This window comes from Rana temporaria, chromosome 4 (genome assembly GCF_905171775.1).
Source record: "Rana temporaria chromosome 4, aRanTem1.1, whole genome shotgun sequence".
In the NCBI taxonomy this organism is placed as follows: domain Eukaryota; kingdom Metazoa; phylum Chordata; class Amphibia; order Anura; family Ranidae; genus Rana; species Rana temporaria.
The window spans coordinates 196309832-196331554 of record NC_053492.1 but is presented as its reverse complement, the minus strand read 5'-3'; the positions used below and the strand labels follow the sequence as shown (position 1 = coordinate 196331554).

The 21723-nt window shown below is 44.6% G+C and overlaps 1 protein-coding gene across 3 annotated transcripts in view; it reads right to left on the bottom strand.

The window, feature by feature from the left end:
• MASP1 (MBL associated serine protease 1) overlaps positions 1–21723 on the bottom strand; it is a 160795-nt gene that overhangs the window by 90783 nt on the left and 48289 nt on the right. For all 3 annotated transcript variants that reach the window (XM_040349593.1, XM_040349594.1, XM_040349595.1), the window contains exons 3-4: positions 13637–13814; positions 2770–2901 (exon numbers count right to left, since the gene is read on the bottom strand). In XM_040349593.1, the coding sequence (XP_040205527.1) occupies positions 2770–2901; positions 13637–13814 (310 nt within the window). The remainder of the gene's footprint in view (positions 1–2769; positions 2902–13636; positions 13815–21723) is intronic.

Below are 21723 nucleotides of genomic sequence, written 5' to 3'. Positions count from 1 at the left end.
CACCCTTGGCTCGGACCACAGGAATCAGATTACCTGGTTCTCTTTGAGCGGTTACCCACTCTCTCATTTCATTTCGGACTTTGCTAGATATGGGGAGGCTTGTGGATGTGGTGTATCCTGATTTTACAAAAGCATTCGATACAGTTCCCCATAAATGCTTAATCTACAAGCTGAGAGCTGCAGGCGTAGACCATTAGGTTTGTTATTGGATAGAAAACATGTTACAGGGGTACCACAAAGTTCTTTCTTGGGACCAATTCTGTTTAATTTATTCATATATTCATATATTTACCGTATTTTCCGGCGTATAAGACGACTTTTTGGATGCAAAAAAATGCATCCAAAGTCGGGGGTCGTCTTATACGCCGGGTACGGTCTCCGTGCAGCTGTGATCGTTCATGATTTCAAAGCTGCGCCGTCTTCTCAGCGTGTCCTGTGATTGGCGGAACACAAATCTTCCCAGCAGCGCCTCTGTTCTGTGTTCCGCCAATCACGGATGCCTTCTCATCCTCGGACGAGATGAGAAGGCATCCGTGATTGGCGGAACACAGAACAGAGGCGCTGCTGGGAAAATTTGTGTTCCGCCAATCACAGGACACACTGAGAAGACGGCGCGGCTTTGAAATCATGGACGCTCGCAGCAGACGGAGACTGTCACTGGCCTGCAAAACGTGAGTGATGGCACAGTGGGGGGGAAAGTGGGGGCAAATGATGGCACTGTGGGGGCAAGAGATAGCACTGTGGGGGCAAGTAATGTGATGGCACTGTGGGGGCAAGTAATGTGATGGCACTGTGGGGGCAAGTAATGTGATGGCACTGTGGGGGCATGTAATGTGATGGCACTGTGGGGGCATGTAATGTGATGGCACTGTGGGGGCATGTAATGTGATGGCACAGTGGGGGCATGTAATGTGATGGCACTGTGGGGGCATGTAATGTGATGGCACTGTGGGGGCATGTAATGTGATGGCACAGTGGGGGCATGTAATGTGATGGCACTGTGGGGGCATGTAATGTGATGGCACTGTGGGGGCATGTAATGTGATGGCACTGTGGGGGCATGTAATGGCACAGTGGGGGCATGTAATGGCACAGTGGGGGCATGTAATGGCATAGTGAGGCTTGAAAAAAGCCTGTTTTTGTCAGCGGTTGTTACTGTCAGCGGTTGTTCTGGCTAACCCTCAGCTTCCAGAAAGACTAGTAGGAAGGGGGTAGTCTTATACGGTGAGTATATCCCAAAATCAAATTTTTTCCTGGAAAATTAGGGGGTCGTCTTATACGCCGAGTCGTCTTATACGCCGGAAAATACGGTATTCATATATTATATAGAGGATGGGATATATAGTTCAGTTTTTGCGGATGATACAAAAATAAACAGGGCAATAACTTCACAACAGGATCTAAAAAAATGTACAGAAAGACTTGAACAAAATAATGGCGTGGGCAACTACATGGCAAATGTGGTTTAATGTGGAGAAATGTAAAATAATGCACTTGGGGGCTAATAACATAAATGCAAACTACTCAGTGGGGGGGGGGAGACAAAATCTGGGGGGTCCTAGTGGAAGATAGACTGTGCAATAGCATGCAATTTTAAGCTGCAGCTACCAAAGTCGGCAGAATATTAGCATGCATAAAAAAGGGGATATACTCCAGAGAAAAAGCTATAATCCTGCCAATTTATAAAATTCTGGTCTGACCACATTCCATCCAGTTCTGGGATGAGCACCTTCAGATTACATACAGCGAGCGGCCTCTTTAATACAAAGTTCTGCCTCCTGGACCAGCTTCATATGATAGACAGAACCCTGGTCCAATGAAAGCCCAGGAGACGGGATTTCCTATAACAGAGGCCGCTGAGTAAACAGGAGATTCTCGCTGTATGTAAGCTGATGGCGCTCGTCTCGCACCCTCCTCGTACTCTTCGAGGCAGCCCAAATTGCAGTATCAGCGTATAACATGCACACACTATTTGCAACTGATTTGCTGGGTGAAAAAGTGAGTGCTATACGCCAAGAAATACAGTATATATCAGTCTTTTTGCAATGCAAGGAGCATGCTTATAGGAGGAGGAGAGCAGAATGACAGAGAGATGAGCTCATCCATCTTTTGCCTTATTATTTTACTGTCCAGTCATAGGCTGGGGGAGAGACATGACCTGTAAGTGTTTCTGAACTGTAGCAGATAAAAAGCAGGTCTCCAACATTTCCAGGAAGGACTGTGCTATGTATCAGAGCAATATAAATCTAAGGACTGGATATACAAAATGCAAATTCTTTAGCAAGTAAAACAGCTACTATGTATGTATTGTATATCTTTATTTAACTGTATACTTAATATTCAGATGATAACAGATGATAACAATGTATCTTTGAACAGAACTTTATGGTTTTCTGATCTCCTTTCATAATCTTTATGCTAGCCCATAATTCTTTTGCATAAAAGTGAGCATTAAGCTTGTACCATGAAAACCATTCTTTCTTTGATTTGACTACTTATTAGTATGATATTGCATATATCAATAATAAATCCACGCAGCGTGACTTTCATGGCTGCTGCTAATAGTAGTGTATGATGCATATCCAATAATTGTTTACTTTATATACTAAAGTGTGACAATCCTGAAACTACTGTATTATTTAAAATATTAGAGGATTATGAAAGCAATAAAGATGTCTATTTTTGAATGTACTGATTATTATTACTAATTCACAAATTAACAACATTACAATTTGGACAGGTATAATGATTTTTTTAGTTATGTCACACCTTTGCATGTCCTGTTATCTGAGTGGAGAAGATAGCCAAATCTGCAGGAACAGTAGAATCCACCAATATAATTGTGGCAGTGATGGTCACATACCATATCTTCATCAATTCCCTCCGCACACTCATCTACATCTGCATTAGATAAATAGTAGAAGTAATTATTGTATATTACCAGTACAAACAGAAAACACATTTACTGTTTACTTGTAATAGAATGTTTACATTTTTGATTTATGAATATATCCTTTACACATGCTACAAAAATAATAATAATGGTACATTTTATATGATATGATAGATGTTTCTAAACAGAACTGCACTTTACGCTAATGAACTGCAATAGCAAACAGTCAAAGATAATTGTAAGAAATGTGTATGTTCAGAATAGATGACAGCTACAGACTCCATAGCATTATCATAATAGGATTCATACTGTATAGTAGACACTTTGTTAAAAGTCTAAAAGACTAAGAGACATTGGGCCAGATTCACGTAGAGCGGCGCATATATAGACCGGCGTAGCGCATCTCTGTTACGTTACGCCGGCTCAATTTCAAGACGCAAGTACCGTATCCACAGAGTATTTGCGCCCAGATTTGCGCCAGCGTAACGTAAATTCCGAGGCGTAAGGCGGGGTAATTAAAAGTGGGAAGGAAGTGGGAGTGCTCCATTGAAATGAGCCGTGACCCCATGCAAATGAAGGGCCGGCCGGCCGGACTGCACATGCGCGCATGATTCTGCACCTCACTGCGCATGCTCAGAACTCGGCCCAGCGCAATCAGTGAGATAGGAACTAGGCCCGGCGTACTTAGTGAGATACGCCCTGTGCATAAGTAGGCCCAGACATACGCCCTTCCATTGCCAAAGTACATCCATGTGTTTCCTTTCCTGAAGCAAGGTGCCTTTGTTCTGTTGTCTGTGGCTGTTTGTTGGTTTGTGTAGGAGTGTTAGAGGAAAGTTTTATAGGAGATTGTATTAGCTGTCTGTTTTTTCTGTGTGTTTTTTGTGTCTGTTTTTGCTGTGTGTTTTTTGGTGTCGGTATTAGCTGTCTGTTTGTGCTGTCTGATTTTGGAGTCTGGTTTTTGCTGTCTGTTTTTGTGTCTGTGTGTGCTGTCTGTTTTTTGTGTCTGTTTGTACTGAGTGTTTGGTGGTGATATGGCACCAAAGAAGAGGAAATTAAACTTCTCTGTCCATGAGAAGGAAATCCTTGCCAGGGCCATTGCCCAAAATGGGCGGTTTTTGCATGGCCCTGAGAGCCGGGACACCACCCCGGCCAGGAAGAGGCAGATCCTTCAGGACATTGTTGATGACATCAATGTGTTGGGGGGGGAGACGAGGACCGTCAGTGGGATCACCAAAAAGATTAATGATTTGAGGCGCGTGGTCCGTAAGAAGCTGGCCACGCTAACAGCACATGCCAGGGGCACTGGAGGGGGACCACCTTGCACCATAAGGCTGACTGCTGAGGAGTGTGCGGTGGCCCAGTGCTTCCACAGCCAGCAAGTGGTGGGCCTGCCTGGCTTTGACTCCGAGGAGGCCGTGAGGACAGGTACGTTTTTTTTCTATCTGGCGAGTAGCATGTGTGGGGGGGGGGAAGGGAATATGTGACAAGTGTGTGGATCCTCCAACCTGTGTATGTTTTGTGTCATCCACAGATGGCCAGGAGGGTGCGGGGCCATCTGGCCAGTCTGCACCATCCCCCGGACATCAGGCTGCTGAAGACCCCCAGGAAAGCCAGGAGTCCTCAGGGGAGGGGAGTGGCCAGAGCTTTCCTCATGAGGAGGATGAGGAGGAGGAGGAGGAGGATGAGGATGAGGAGGTTGAGGGGGAGGAGGTTGAGGAGGAGGAGGTCACCTCTGGGAATGAGGTACTACTCCATTTGGAGGACGTTCCCCCTGTGGCTGGCAACAGTCAGGCCTCCATCAGGGGTAGCCCCTCCCACTCCTCCCCCAACAGGGCTCCCTCCCAAGGGGCTCCCCTTCTCCCATGCCACAAGCCTCATCTGGAGGCAGGAATGTCACCCGGAAGACCAGGGGGGTATCAGACTTTCTGCCGGCCAATCTTAGGAGGGACCAGGCACTTCAGACCCGCCATCTGGGTCAGGTCACCCAGACTTTGGCCCAGATGGAGGAGAGCCTGGCCTCTATAAAGGACTCAGTGAATGACGTGAGCTGCAACTCCTTGGCATTCATAAACTGTTTTAATGACCTGCAGACTGCCACAGCAGGCGTGGGTCAGGAGGTGAATGCCCTGACCCAGGCTGTCCAGGCCAATACGGCAGCCCTCAATGATGGCCTCAACAGGATAGCCGTGGCCTTGGAGGGCAGGCCGGCAGGTGGGCAGAGACCAGGGGAGGCTCCTCCTTCCCCTGATTCCCCCCCCATGAGTCTCCCCTGAGGGGCCCGGGGGCGTGACGCTGACGATAATTTTTTGTGTGATTTTGTTTTCAGTGCCTTTTTTTTGTTTTTGTTTTTACTGTTTTTATGATTTGTTTTATGTTTGTGAATGATGTATGAATGTGGGGGTGACATTCCTGCCGGAAAAGGGGTGTCACCCTCAGTTTTGGTGGAGAAGGGTTCCCCAGGACCAGGGAGAAGTGATCCCAGGTCCATGTGAAAGGTGTATGAATGTACAGTGACATAATTGGAGCCTTGGCATGGCGTTGCTGCTCCCTAGTACCGTGCGGTGTACTTTGGTCTAATCCAATTCAATTAGGATGTGGGGTGTGTGTCCTAGGGACCACAGTGGTGTGCATGCATGCATTCTCATTGTGCCATGATTAATGTGTGTGTTTAACGTGCAAAGATGCCTTCTGTGAGGCGTCTCCTGACTGTTGCTCCCTCAGAAGACGGGGTACCCTCGCGCTGGGGGGGATTGTCTGGTTCGGGGGTCAGGTCATCACGTAGGTCAATCTCCAGGCCCCTTCTCACAGCAAAGTTGTGCAGCATGCAACATGCAGCGATGATCTGGCACACAAAGTTTGGGGAATACAACAGGGTACCCCCAGACTTATCCAGGCATCGGAAACGGGACTTCAGGAGGCTAAAGGTGCGTTCCACCACTGCACGGGTACGTATGTGTGCTTCATTGTATCTTTCCTCTCCTGGGGTTTGGGGGTTCCGGAATGGAGTCATGAGATGGGGTCCAAGTGCATATGCAGAGTCACCTGGAAGGTAAAAGACAGGGGGATGTTAGTCCTGCATGTGCCCCTCGTGATGTCTGCATCATGGGGGGGGGGGGCAGACATGCCTGACACCCATGTCACTCACCAACCAGCCAGCTGTCCCCATACACGTTCTGTTCAAATTCTGTTGGGATGTGGCTCTGACGGAATATGTAGCTGTCATGGCTGGATCCTGGGTGTTTGGCACGGACGTGCCATATGAGGTATTGGGCATCGACTATCACCTGTACGTTGATGGAATGCCAATGCTTCTGATTGCGGCATATGTACTCTGTCTCACGGGGGGGCTTTAGCGCCACATGTGTGCAATCAATGGCCCCCACAGTGCCTGGGAATTGTGCAATTCTGTAGAATTCACGCATTGTCTTCATCCGCAGGTCCTCCTGGGTGGGTTTGATGATTTGGTTGGCCATGCGTCTAAGGATTGCGGGGATAACCTGGTGCACACATCTGCTAATGGAGGATTGGGGCATCCCAGCCACAACTCCACTTGTACGCTGAAAAGAGCCAGTGGCAAGGAAATGCAGTGTTGCCATTACCTTGACCAGTGGCTCCACTGCATGTGAGCGTTGTGTTGGGCTGGTGATGTCATCTTTCAGGGTTGTGGTTAATTCCACGATGGCTTCAGGGCTGAATCTGAAGATGCGAAACACCTCAGAAGCACGTCTATGCGTGTGCGGAATATCCTCTCCTGTGCCCTCCTTCTCCTCCTCTGTTCCCTCCTCCTTCTGCACGCCTCTAAAGTCACTAGTATAGCTATGAGCATGGATGCCCCTGGCATGTTGGTATACAGATTGTTGTCCTGCAAGTGTGTGTGCTCAGCTCGTCCCTAACGGTGTTGCTTTAGCTGACCTGCACACGTCTGGTGCAAAGTTAAGCCTGCTTTTATAAGGGGTAACTTTAGACCGGACAAACAGCTGATGCGCACAGCGCGTAGCCTGGGCTGCACAAATGTACTTTTGTGGATCGCCGTATCTCCCTCATTTGCATATTTGACTAGCAAAACAATGGTGCGCCTAGCGTATTTTTGCGCCCCACGATGCGCCGGTGTAATCTTTTTACGTCGGTCGGAAAAAGCGGGTTTTCAGGCGTATGTCGTTTTGGGGATACGGCGCATAGATACGCATGGCGCATATTTACAATTACGCTGCGCATCTCTAGATACGCCGGCGTAAGTGCTTTGTGAATCTGGCCCATTGAGTCCTCATAATCATTCTTATATATAATAAATTCAAGGTGTAAGCATTAATATCAAGATGCATACTGATGGATTCAGTGTGTGCAATATGAATTTGTTTTATCATACTGATGAGATGTCCCCACTGAAATACTTGGTTCCACCATAGAGTTTCACACCTATGGCAGCAGGAGAGGTCAGCTTTTTTGCCGCACTTTTTGTAGTGTAATTTAAGTGAAAATCCAACAAGGAGTAAGCTCCTCTGATAATGTTCACAACAAGTGCATGGATCTTGGATTGAAAATCCTGCTCCTGCTGAGAAAAGATGGTGGGTGAATGAATCTAGTAGGATTAAGGTTTGAGTTTGTCATGTGATTGATGCAAATTCCTCGGGCTCGAGATTGAAGGTCCAGGTGAATTTTTCTGCAGGTTGGCTTAATTTCTTAAAACATAATGCACTGCATGACACTTGAACTATGGCCACCAAGCTTAGAAAGGTAAATAAGGGGGCTGTTGGATAAGCCAGACTCCTTACTATAAAAGGGGGGGGGGAGTTGGGGCAGCAGCCGTAGCTTCAGTGAATTGAAAGTTGTTATAGGGAAAGTACAGGGAAAGCTGACAAACTTCATAGGGACAGGTTGGGGTCAGTTAGGTCAGTTATTTTACACTGGAGTATCCTCTGCAGTAACTTAATTTTTTTAGGGAAACCCCAGCTTGTGTTTTCTGCCTTTAGTAGATTTGGGTCTAACCTTGCTCATTTAAATTGTCCTGCTGCTGGCCACTAGTGCATCATCAGCAATCTTTTTTAATTTTTGCAGTAATACAGTTGTTCTCATTTTTCTAGTAGATGCCATCCTATTCTCCCTCCTCTTCTGCTGGACACGTTTACACTATTTCTTAAAAGAAAAGAGCGCAAATTAAAAAAATTGAATTGATTCAATGCTGCATCTGCCCCCGCTGCCTCTACACTGAGAACTGAGTGATCAAAGAACACTGATTGCTCAGTTCTTAGGTCCGCTCTGAGCACAGAGTGGCAACTGTCACCTATCTGTGCTCTGCCCCCCAGGGCTCATTGCCGTGCTGGACTGTGGAGGGGTGGAAACGGCTGGCTCAGTCTCCCAGCGTCACGTTAAGAGGCTGAGACAGCTGTCGGTCAGGCATGCGGGCAGATTATGACATTATTGTCAGGATCCCTGAAGAGTCTAGACCGGCTCTGTGATGTCAGCGGACTTTATAGCAAAAAATATTCAAATATCAGTGCAACCGCTTAAAAAAACTGTGATATACTTCCTAATCTGTGAGAATACTAAATATAATAAATACTAAATACAAACATTTAGCATAAATAAACCCCAATTGCATGCTGGACACCTCATAATAATTTCACCACACCAAAGAAATTATATAACACACCCAATATAATGCAGCACAATTACTGTAGATCAGTACATTAAACACCACCCTCCTTCAATTACTTATTGTGAAATCATGAAGTGCAAAATACAGTAGAAGTCATAAATTAAGTCCTCTCAAACTTACAGTAAAGTCAAAATCAATAAAAGTCCATTAATATTTGTGTTCCTCCACCCAAAAGTGACACATAAATGGATGATCCAGCATGATTCCTTCAGCATGCTACCACTACCAGGTGAAAAACCTGCTCACCTCACTTATAAATAATATAGGCTTCTCGTTCCAAACTTCTGCAGTGGGAACAGATCTCTCCACTAGTTCACATCTCCTCAGTATACCTCACGGAACAAAAAGGCAATACCATAGTGTTCTCCATTTCACCAGTTTATTAAAACGCCCCCTACTTAAAATCACACTTACAAAAAAACTGTATATATGCTCTTATTCTGTCAGCTGGCTCACCAATCCTCACTAGAACTGGTGACAGCGCGGGTCTTACTGAAGAAGCCTTATACGAGGGTGTTACACATCTAGGAGAGAGGGGGAGCCGAGCCCTTACATCACGACCCAACATCTCTCAGGACACCAACAATAGGAGAAGGGCTCTTGGAACCAGCATCTCTACCAGAACTTCACATGGGCCTTTATAAGGAAGCCTGTCAGTGATTGCAGTTGCTGGTTGATCTTCAGCTCCTCCAGTGTGTTATCTCTCTGTTATTCATGTTCCTGTGTCTCCTGTTACCAACCCGGCTTGTCCTTGACCTGTCTCCTGCTTGCTTCCTGTGTTTGACCTTGGCTATCCATCTGACCACGTCTGCTCTAATACCCACCTGGCTTCTGACCTCGGCTATCCAATTGACCTTGTCTGTGTCAGGGCTGGGCTCAGCACTTCTTTCTCTGAGCTGGCTGCTCAGCTGTTGGCTAATTGCCAGCTCCTATCTCTCCACAGTGAATCACCTGTTGATGATCCAGCTCGTCAGTCCTGCCCACTTAAGCCTTCCAGTTCAGATGATCTCTGCCTTGGTCAACATCACAGAGACTTTCTCCTGCGTTCCTGTTGAAGACTTTGCTCGGCTGACATCCCTTCTGGCTCCTGATTCTGCTTGCTGTTCTACTATGTATATGTCTGGCTCTCTGAGATTTGGCTTGGCTGACTATCCTAACCGGTTCCTGAATTCTGGCTATGTTTTGACTATGTACACTTACTCTGTTTATCTTTTTATTATTATTAAACAAGTGTGATTTACTTGTACTTCTGTCTCGGTCTGATTCTTGGTTTCTGACAGTCTGCTCTGATGTCCACCTGGCCCCTGACCTAGGCCTCCTTCTGACCATGCTCCATTGTCGTCATTATCAGAGTCCGGCAACACCTCATGGGGGTCACCTGTCTGCTGATTCTATGCCAGCACACCAGCTGTACTCTGGCAACTCATGGTTCTCCTGTTTTCACCCTCGGGGGGCTGGAACTTAGCTGAAAATGAAGCCCTCTCTCTCCATTGGCCTCCAGCACCAGGTATGTGATATAGTATCAACCAGCCAAGATGTCTAATGCCGCGTACACATGATCATTTTTCGGCATGTAAAAAAACTATGTTTTAATTTTTTTTTATTTAAAATGATCGTGTGTGGGCTTCACATAATTTTTCGGGTTCTGAAAAACGACAACATTTTTTTTCCAACATGCTGCATTTTTAAACAAAGTTTTAAACTATGACGTTTTTCGGGTTGTAAAAAATGATCGTGTGTGGGCTAAAACGATGTGAAAAACCTGCACGTGCTCAGAAGCAAGTTATGAGACGGGAGCGCTTGTTCTGGTAAAACTACCATTCGTAATGGAGTAAGCACATTCATCACGCTGTAACAGACAGAAAAGCGCAAATCGTCTTTTACTAACACGAAATCAGCAAAAGAAGCCCCAAGGGTGGCGTCATCCGAATGGAACTGCCCCTTTATAGTGCCGTTGTATGTCACCAGGCTTTGCTAGAGCATTTTTTTTAACGATCGTGTGCGGGCAACGTCGTTTTAATGATGAAGTTGGAAAAAACTTCATTTTTTCTAGAGGCCGAAAAACTTCATTTTCTACAAGCCGGAAAATGATTGTGTGTACACAACATGAGGCTGAGAGAGGTGCTTCTGCGTTAGAGGACCTCTAAGATGTCAGCAGGTGACAGCTCTTACACGAGCAGTCCAGAGCTTACAAGATGGCTACTTTCAGCTGGAAGGACACCTTCACTCCCTCACTGCCTCCATGACTCCTGCGGATCCTAACCAAGCTACTAGCTCCACTGTCATCACTCCAACTGCCAGTCGTCCTACTACAGTCACACCTGCTGTTGGTCTTACCTCTTTTAGAGCCCAGAGTCCCCACTCCTGAGCGCTTTTCGGGTGACCAACGGAAATTCAGGGCCTTTAAAAATGGCTGTGAACTTTACTATTCCCTGCAACCAAGGACTTTTTCTCTTGAGACCGTCAAGGTGGGTTTCATCATCTCACTTTTGTCAAATAAACCACAGTCCTGGGCTCATAACCTATTTGAGCAAAAGAACTTAGAACTGGATTCAGTTGCCACCTTCTTTGAAGCTATGGCTACCCTGTATGACGATCCACAGTGGACTGCCACCGGCGAGTCTGCCCTTCATGCTCTAGTACAAGGCAGATGACTGTGGAAGATTATATTGTGGAGTTTTGCAAGTGGTCAGCTGATACCGGGTGGAATGATGCCACCCTAAAATACCAGTTCTGGCTAGGCTTATCCGAGACTCTTAAGGACGAGTTGGCTAGGATTGAGGCTCCTGCGTCATTAGACAATCTCATCCAGTTCCCATAGATGAAGAGAAGCTGTGCGATGTTAAGAAGAGGACAGATCAGGACTAGAGGAGCCGTATCGGCAAATGCGGCCGACGGCTCCTATAGCAGCACCTGTCCAGCGCTGTCAGAGTCATTTGGAGGAAGTGCCTGCCATTGCAAAATATACTGTTGTCAATGGAAACCATGGGCAGCGTGGGCTCACGGTCAAGGGGCAGCTGCTTTGGGCCCCACAGCAATGATTGGGCCAGGGCAGCTTCCCCTTTTGCCCCGCCTTAAAGACGGCCCTGTACTTTGATTGATTTGGACTTCACTGTAAGTTTAAGAGGACTTCATTTATGACTTTTACTGTATTTTGCACTTTATGATTTTATATTTTTACAATAAGTAATTGAAGGTGGTGTTTAATGTACTGATCTAATTGTGCTATACTATATTAAGTGTGTTATAAATACAGCAGACTTTAGCCTGCTGTCGGCTAAATTTGGGTCACAGGAGTGCAGAACTAAATGCACTTCTGTGACCTACAGGAGTAGGACCAAAAGAGATTTGGCCCTACTTCTCGTTTAATTCTTAATGAGGGCTTGACAGAAATTGGCTAGCAGCAGGACAGTTTTTCATCAGCGAGAACAGGGACAGCCACAGTGAGCTACTAGCCAATTTCAATATGCCAGTCAAAGCAGCCTTATTACCACTGGATGAAACAGCATGTGTCACTGATAAAGCTATCTGAAAAATAAACTTTTTTTCAAACTGTAATGAATCAGATTGGGGTGCTGCTGTAAAAATCAATTCCACAGTCAAATATAAACTGAAAATATATGCTGTCACTGACAACCACATGGAAAACAATGCTGTTCTATAACTATTCACCGCTTTAAGGTGTCAACAAAACATGTTATTTAAAGGATCTTTGTATCTGTAATACAAAAACATGTAGTGCCGTGCTACTGTTCATAGCTGGTGCTGCTGTAAATTTAGAGGGTGGTCAGATAGTTATTTGCTTCCGACCGTGTTTATTTGGCTAAATTCAGGGCCTCTGTTTCAGCTTTGGCTGTACTGCGTGTGTTCACTGTCGTTGTCTGGGGAGCTGGTCCCACCCCAGACTGACAGGTGGCAGCAGTAGGGTCAAGGTATTATTGATATTCTTCCCCGGCGGCCAACCAGGAGGGTTGATCGCCTTGCTATGCATGCTGGGGAGGGGTATTTAGGGAGCAGACGCCATTGGTTTGGGGTCGTCGTTGCCGCTATCCGTCTGGGCAGTCGTCCCACCACCCCCCTGTGTGGCCCTCCTGGCCAGGGTGTATGTTCCGGTGTTCCTGACTCTGGGACCATGTTGGTCCGTAGCAAATAATCTACTTTGTGGGCTCGGTGGGTAGACTGAGTTGCAGAGGTTGCGGTTGCAGAGTTGTCCTGTGCTGTCCGTCCCGAGGGAGGAAGCCGACCGATGAAGAACCTGTCTGAGGGAATACCGAGCACAAGGCTGGTATCTCAGAAGAGGCCTACTGCTTCATCGAAGGACACATTGTTTCTGAGAGGCTGGACGATGGTTGCCTATCAGTCCCAAAATAAAACAAGCTGTTCAAGGGAGATCCGGGTGCTTAATCCAGTGTTGAGAAGGATTTTGGACCGAATACTACTCCACCTTTGGGAAGGTCTGTGGCAGAGACTTTGCTAAAGATCCGAGTGACACGCTGGCTGCTAGGCCGGTGAGAGAGGCCTATCCAGATGCACTATACCCACTCTGGGTATAGTGGCAACGAAAGTTGTCGTTGGAAGCAGGACTGCTTCCGAAACCCAGTTATACCCCTGAATCCAATTACCTACCAGTTCTTCTATCTTCTCACCTACTACTACTTTTATCATTTTTACCCCGTTGAGTAATAAAGCACAGAAAAAGATACCTACAGTGTGGACATTGACTTTCTAACAGCTCTCATCCAGTACACTAGACGGCGGAGAATTAGAGGTAACATGCCACCCAAATCAAACCAGCAGCTCCTTCGGGGGTAGTGCTACATACATATCAAAAGATCTTCTTGTCACTGGTGTTTAAAAATGTATTTTTTGCAACTAATTTTGCCTCTAAGTTCAGGTTCACTGAATTTCAAGATTACAAGATTCACCGGACCCATGGCAAATTGAAGCAAAGCAAATTCTCCCATCACTAGAATCCACAAACATTTCTACAATATTGAGCATTTTTGTGGGTAGTAAAACTCTTAACAAGTGGTAAACCATATAGGTTATTGGATAGCTAGTTCTATGTTTAAATAAAGAGACCATACCAACTGCACTATAGTGAGCATCAAAGCCGGTGTAACGTTCTTCATTGGAGAAATCAGACCTAAAAGTAAGGCTGAGAAAGTTTCCAGGAGATGTGATTACTTGCTTCCCTGGAGCTTGTTCTGTGTCAGTACTTTCCTTTCCACAGAATGTTGTCACCACTTGCTCATCAGTCTCCACCTGTAAAGAAAACAATAGCCAACATTCAGATTACTTTGTATATTCTGGAGTCAAGTGCAGCATTAATAAGTATCAGTACAACTTTTTTTTGTCAGATGGTATGGAATAAGGCTGAACATTACACATACTGACATTTACTGCAGGGTTTCTCAAACTTTTTACCTTGGAGAAACCCTTAGCAAAAAGTTTGAGATCCCAGGAAATCCCTAAAAAAAAGAAATCTTCAATTACTGTAGAAATAGCCTTAAATCAGGGTTTCTCAACCAAGGTTTTGTAGTACCCTAGGGTTCTGCGAGACATCCCTAGGGGTTCCGCCAAAAAACACATTGCTGTCGATGTACTGTATATCCAATACCCAATGTTGTTTTCAGTTTTCACTTACAGTAAGTACTGTCTATGTACATTGATACTCGATGCCTCCTCTGTAGTTGCAGCACATGTGAACTCAGAGGGCGGTGCCGTGAAGTGTGGAGAAAGTAGGAACACTTTACTGAAACAGGAAGTGACATCCTGTGTATGGCAGTACTGAATGCAGACTATGGAGAGGGGGAGCAGATAGTGGGAGCATGTGACTGGATCAGACTGAATGTAGCAGGAGGAAGGCTCATAGCACACGCTGCTGCAACACGGCCAGGTGTCTTTCTTTCTCCCTCTACAGGACTATTGGTAAACACTGGCTGCATACTTAATTTTTATTAGCTGGCTGTGGAAGCAATGGGCACAATCCAAACATTATATATCTGTGATCTCTCATTTAGGGAATCTTCAGTGAACCTTATGGGTACCTATTGAATGCCTGTTGAAAGCACTTCTCAGTATCAATTTATAAGGTGAGCTAGCTGGGCCCTAATGATGTTTACTAAGTTAGCTGTCTCTTCACCTATACTTATCAGTTGTTTGTATGCTTTATATACCACCATACAACGGCCTTACTGCTTCCCTATTTAGTCTAATGTCTATCTGTAGACCCAACGTAGCTGAGAAAGTCTATCCATCTACTCTGAATGACTGCCTGTCTTGCTACTGACATACGACTTTAAGATAGAGTGGACACTCTGCTTTATTTTCTTTGCTGTCTACGCATATATTCCTAGAGAGTAATATTGTTATCCATATAGATTGTGACATATATAACCTTTTGTTCCTTTTCCCTTTGTCTACAGTGTATGCTGGCTATGTTGCCATAACAATATTTGGCTATACACTGAAGTTGCATATTTGGTTCTAGCATAAATGCTCCAGGGTAATCTTTGACTGTCTACTAAAGCTGTACATTTGGTATGACGACCCTTTACTATATGTCCATGGTTCTTGTACATTGGTAGATAGCCCCAGATTAGACCTATAGCACCATCTATTGCACCTTTAATAGATTCCTTGCTGCCTCCGTTCCTGGCTTGTGTGTGTGGAGGGCTCCCGCCCGGGCAGACCCACTCCTCTTGTACTGCGGCTGGTGTTGCTGCCCCTGGTAAGGGCCATGACCATCTAATGGGAGGGATACCACATTTGCCACTACTATGCAATGTTTAACTATTTTCTTTTCTTATCTTCGTAGTATTATATACTGTCTCTGTTCTTATGACATCTCAATATGCAAACAAAAGGTGCCAATCTAACTGATATAGGGTGAACTGGTACCACCATTTTTTCAGTTGTACCCCCTTGTTTGAATAGACAGATATATATATATATATATATATATATATATATATATATATATATATATATATATATATATATATATATATATATATATATATATATATATATATATTTTTTAACTACTGCACACGATTACTGCTCAATGATTGGTTTCTAGAGATTACTGCACATCATTACCGCTCACCTATTAGTTCCTAGAGATAACAGCACATCATTACCACTCACTGGTTGCTAGAGGTTACAGCACAACATTACTGCTCACTGATTGGTTGCTACAGGTTACTGCACATCATTACTGATAACTGATTGTTTGCTATAGGTTACTGTGCATCATTACCACTTACTTATTGGTCCTTAGCATTCCAACTGTACAAAGAATACAATAAGAAATTTAAGGGTGTAATCAGGGTGGCTAAAATAGATCACAAAAGGCACATAGCAGAGGAGAGTAAGAAAAATCCCAAGAAATTCTTTAAGTATATAAATAGTAAAAGAGGGAGAACAGATCATATTGGCCCCATAAAGAATAATGAAGGGATTTTGGTTAAAAAGGATGGTGAGATGGCAAAGGTTTTGAATGTATCTTCACAAGGGAAACAGGGGGCTTCAGTAACCAAAACCACAATGTTTATCCCCATGATACGTCACAGGAAGCACCACCATGGTTAACAGAGGATAAAATCAGAAACAGACTTGGAAAATTTAACATAAATAAGTCACCGGGACCAGATGGCTTGCACCCAAAGTTTCTTAACCCCCCTGACGGTAAACCCGAGCGTGACTCGGTGTTGGTTTTCAATGCTAAAATCGGTATACCCGAGTCACGCTCGGGGTGGACGTGCAGCGGCGCGGCTTACCTTTTGCTGGATCCACGGGCAAATTACTCACCTTGTCCCTGGATCCAGCGATGCCATCCCGCTGTGTGAGCGAGCGGGACCTCCTCGCTCGATTCACAGTCCCCGTGTGACGCCGATCTCTGTTCCCTGCGACGTTACGACGCACGGGAGCGGAGAACGGCGCCAAATTCAAAAAAGTAAACAAACACTTTACATACAATATACTGTAATCTTATAGATTACAGTACTGTATGTAAAAAATACACACCCCCCTTGTCCCTAGTGGTCTGCCCAGTGTCCTGCACGTTCTTTTATAAAAATAAAAAATGTAATTTCTGCCTAAAAACTGTAGATTGTCCAAAAGTGTCCCTTTATGTCAAAAATGGTTTTAGATCAGCTAGAAAACAGCGATAATAAATTATAATCACTTGCAGAAATGTGCGATAGCGATTTGTGGGGAAATTCGTCATAAAAAAATAATAATAATGACAGCGACAATTCTGCAACTGAGCACATTTCAGTGATTTTGAGTTGATTACATTATTGAATAATTTTTATTATAATTATATTATTATTTGTTATAATTATTTATAATTATTTATTATATTATAATTTATAATTTTGTTTTAAAAAAAAATCATACCCGGGATGCCTACAAGACTCTTGCTTGGTCAGATTTAAGTGAGTTATTTCTAAAAATTACAGGCCTACAGTATAAAACGCCAAATTTCCTTGCAAAATAAATGTACCGCTTTTGGTACGTAATTCCAGACAGAATCATACCGCCAGGGAGGTTAAGGAACTCAGTCAAGTAATTGCCACACCGTTGTTCCTAATTTTTACAAACAGTCTACTAACTGGTATGGTAGCAGCTGATTGGAGAAAAGCCAATGTAGCACCAATCTTTAAAAAAAGACCAAGATATATCCCTGGGAACTACAGACCAGTTAGTCAAGTGGGTTTTCTATATTTTAATGTATTCAGTTGATTAACAGCACCACATTCCGTGTTAAAGATGTATACAGAAGAAAAAGACGATTGGGATTTTAAAGATGCCGAAAACCTCCTCCTGGAATAATTAATCGCGCATCATGTAAAATAAAACAAATTTATGTTATTAATACATAGATAAAAAAGAGTGTCTCAACCTAAGAGACACTGCTCTAAAAACAATGTCACAGCATCATGTCACTAGACCTCATGATCTCCCCCAAATCTCAAAAAGGTATAGCCCCCCTCTAATAACTGATGAGATAAAACAAAAATATCAGATAATACATCAGTGGAGGGAGATTGAACCAAGGAGATAGCCACAACCCAACGTGTTTCGCCTTGTCCGTTTCTTCAGGGGTTCTAGTGGAGGGTGAATGTGTAAGTAATGATGCTGTAATAGAAATAGATACAGGTAATATACATCCAAAACAAACTTAATGATAATGATGAGCATATAAACACAAGGACTTACATTTACAATATATTCATTTTGGGAGACCCAAATGAGGACACAGGCACACCTCTACCTGGAGCGTTAATATGCAAAACAGGTGATCCCAAAGCATGAGGGGGGCAGGCTGATAGCCCAGATGGAAGGGGCCCCCAAACCCAAGTTAGCCTAACATCAATAGTATGCAAGCTCTTTGAATGAATGATAAGGCACTATATAGAAGATTTTAGTAATGAAAACGATATCATTAGCAGTAATCAGCATGGATTCATGAAAAATCATTCTTGCCAAACAAATCTACTAACCTTCTATGAGGAGGTGAGCTGCCATCTAGATGAAGCAAGGCCCGTAGACGTAGTGTATATGGATTTTGCAAAGACATTTTATACAGTTCCTCACAAACGTTTACTATACAAGCTAAGGTCTGTCCGCATGGATCAAAGGGTGAGTACCTGGATTGAGTACCTGGTGAGTTCAGAGGGTAGTGATGAATGGGGAGTACTCGGAATAGTCCAAAGTGGAAAGTGGCTTCCCTCAGGATTCTGTCCTGGGACCAATCCTATTTAATTTATTCATAAATTACCTGGAGGATGGGATAAACAGCTCAATCTCAGTATTTGCCGGTCATACTAAGCTAAGCAGGGTAATAGCTTCTCCGCAGGACGTGGAAACCTTGCAAAAAGATCTGAACAAATTAATGGGGTGGGCAACTACATGCAAATGAGGTTTAATGTGGAAAATTTTAAAATAAGGCATTTAGGTGGCAAAAATATGAATGCCATTTACTCACTGGGGGGGGGGGGGGGGGGGCTGGGGGAATCTAGGATGGAAAAGGACCTGGGGTCCTAGTAGATGACAGGCTCAGCAACAGCATGCAATGCCAAGCTTCTGCAAGCAAAGCCAATAGAATATTGGCATGCATTTAAAAAGGAATTAACGCCAGAGATAAACCGATAAAACTCTGGTCCGGCTGCACATGGAGTATGTCGTCCAGTTCTGGGCTCCCATCCTCATTAAGGATGTGCTGGAAATGGAGAGAGTACAAAGAAGGGCAACAAAGCTAGTAAAGGGACCGACGCATCTTAATTAGGAGGAAAGATTACAAGCACTTAACTTATTCTCTCTGGAGAAGAGATGCTTGAGCGGGGATATGATTTCAAAGTACAAATACCGTAGTGGTGACCCTACAATAGGGATAAAACTTTTCCTCGAAAAGTAATTTAAAAAGACTTGCGGCCATTCACTAAAATTAGAGGAAAATCGGTTTAACCGGAAACAGCGTAAAGGGTTCTTTACAGTAAGAATGGTAAGAATGTGGAATTCTCTTCCACAAGCTGTGGTTTCAGCAGGGAGCATAGATAATTTAAAAAAACTGTTAGATAGGCATCTAAACAACCACACATGCAGGTTGGATTTGAGAAACCTGTGTATTTTTTCAACCTTACCAACTATGGGCCAGATTCACAAAGCACTTACGCCAACGTATCTAGAGATGCGCGGCGTAATTGAAAAATGCGCCGTGCGTATTTTTGCGCCTGATCCTCAAAACGAGATACGCCTGAAAACCAGTTTTTTCCGTCCTACGTAAAACGATTACACCGGCGCATCTTAGAGCGCAAAATACGCTAGACACACCATTGTTTTGATAGGCAAAGATGCAAATAAGGGAGATAAGGTGATCCACAAAATTAAGTGTGTACGGCGTAGGCTACGCCCTGTGCGCATCTGTCAGTTTCCCGGCGGGAAGTTACACTTTATAAAAGGTGCCTTAACCTCCCTGGCGGTATGATTCTGTCAGAAAAAACATGCTAAAAGCGGTACCATTATTTGCAAGGAAATTTGGCGTTTTATATTGTAGGTCTGTAATTTTTAGAAATAACTCACTTAAATCTGACCAAACAAGATTCTAATAGGCATCCCAGGTATGACATTTTTTTAAAAACAAAATTATAAATTATAATATAATAAATAATTATAAATAATTATAACAAATAATAATATAATTATAATAAAAATTATTCAATAATGTAATCAAATCAAAATCACTGAAATTTGCTCAGTTGCAGAATTGTTGCTGTCATTATTTTTATTTTTTTATGACGAATTTCCCCACAAATCGCTATCGCACAATTCTGCAAGTGATTATAATTTATTATCGCTGTTTTTTAGCTGATCTAAAACTATTTTTGACATAAAGGGACACTTTTGGTTGCTATGGACAATCTACAGTTTGCAGGGAGAAAAAAAGGTTTTTATTATATAAAATGACATGCATGACACAGGACAGACCACTAGGGACAAGGGGGGTGTGTTTTTTTTACATACAGTACTGTAATCTATAAGATTACAGTATACTGTATGTAATGTGTTTGTTTACTTTTTTGAATTTGGCGCCGTTCTCCGTCCCCGTGCATCGTAACGTCGCAGGGAACGGAGATCGGCGTCACACGGAGGCACTGTGTGAATCGAGCGAGGTCCCACTCGCTCACACAGCGCGGTGGCATCGCTGGATCCAGGGACAAGGTAAGTAACTTGTGCCTGTGGATCTAGCGAGGCGATCCCGAGTCTGACTCGGGGTGTCCGCTCGCAGCAGGAAAATCTAACCCCGAGTCAGACTCGGGAAGACCGCCAGGCAGGTTAACTTTGCTCCAGCCGTGTAAAGGTCAGCTAAAGCAACACCATTAAGGAAGAGCTGAGCACACACACTTGCCGGACTACAATCTGTCTGCCAACATGCCAGGGGCATCCATGCTCATAACTATACTAGTGACTTTAGAGGCGCAAAGAAGGAGGAGGGAACGGAGGAGGAGGAGGAGGAGGGCACAGGAGAGGGTATACCGCAGACGCCTAGATGTCTTTGGCATGACTGCTTCTGAGGTGTATCGCAACTTCAGATTCAGCCGTGAAGCCATCATGGAATTAACCACAATCCTGCAGGATGACCTCACCAGCCCAACACAACGCTCACATGCAGTGGAGCCACTGATCAAGGTCCTGGCAACACTGCATTTCCTGGCCACTGGCTCTTTTCAGCGCACAAGTGGAGGTGTGGCTGGGATGTCACAATCCTCCATTAGCAGATGTGTGCACCAGGTTGTCCCTGCAATCCTGAGACGCATGGCCAACCAAATCATCAAACCCACCCAGGAGGTCCAGCGAATTAACACAATGACAGATTTTTACAAAATTGCCAGATTCCCACGCACCATCAGGGCCATTGATTGCACACATGTGGCACTACAGCCCCCCGTGAGACAGAGCACATGTACCGCAATAGGAAGCATTGGCATTCAATCAATGTCCAGGTGATAGCCGATGCCCAATACCTCATATGACATGTCCGTGCCAAACACCCAGGGTCCAGCCATGACAGCTTCATATACCGTCAGAGCAACATCTCAAGAGAATTTGAACAGAACGTGTATGGGGACAGCTGGCTGGTTGGTGAGTGACATGGGTGTCAGGTATGACTGTCCCCCCCCATGATGCAGACATCACGAGGGGCACATGCATGACTAACATCCTCCTGTCTTTTCCCTTCCAGGTGACTCTGCATATGCACTGGGACCCCATCTCATGACTCCATTCCGGAACCCCCAAACCCCAGGAGAGGAAAGATACAATGAAGCACACATACTTACCTGTGGAGTGGTGGAACGCACATTTGGCCTCCTGAAGTCCCGTTTCCGATGCCTGGATAAGTCTGGGGGGACCCTGTTGTATTCCCCAGACTTTGTATGCCAGATCATCGGGGCATGTTGCATGCTGCACAACTTTGCAGTGAGAAGGGGCCTGCAGATTGACATACGTGATGACCTGACCCCTAAACCAGACATTCCCCCCCTAACCCAGGGTACCCCCTCTTCTGAGGGAAGAGCAGCCAGGAGACGCCTCGCAGAAGGCATCTTTGCACGTTAAACACACACATTAATCATGGCACAATGAGAATGCATGCATGCACACCCAC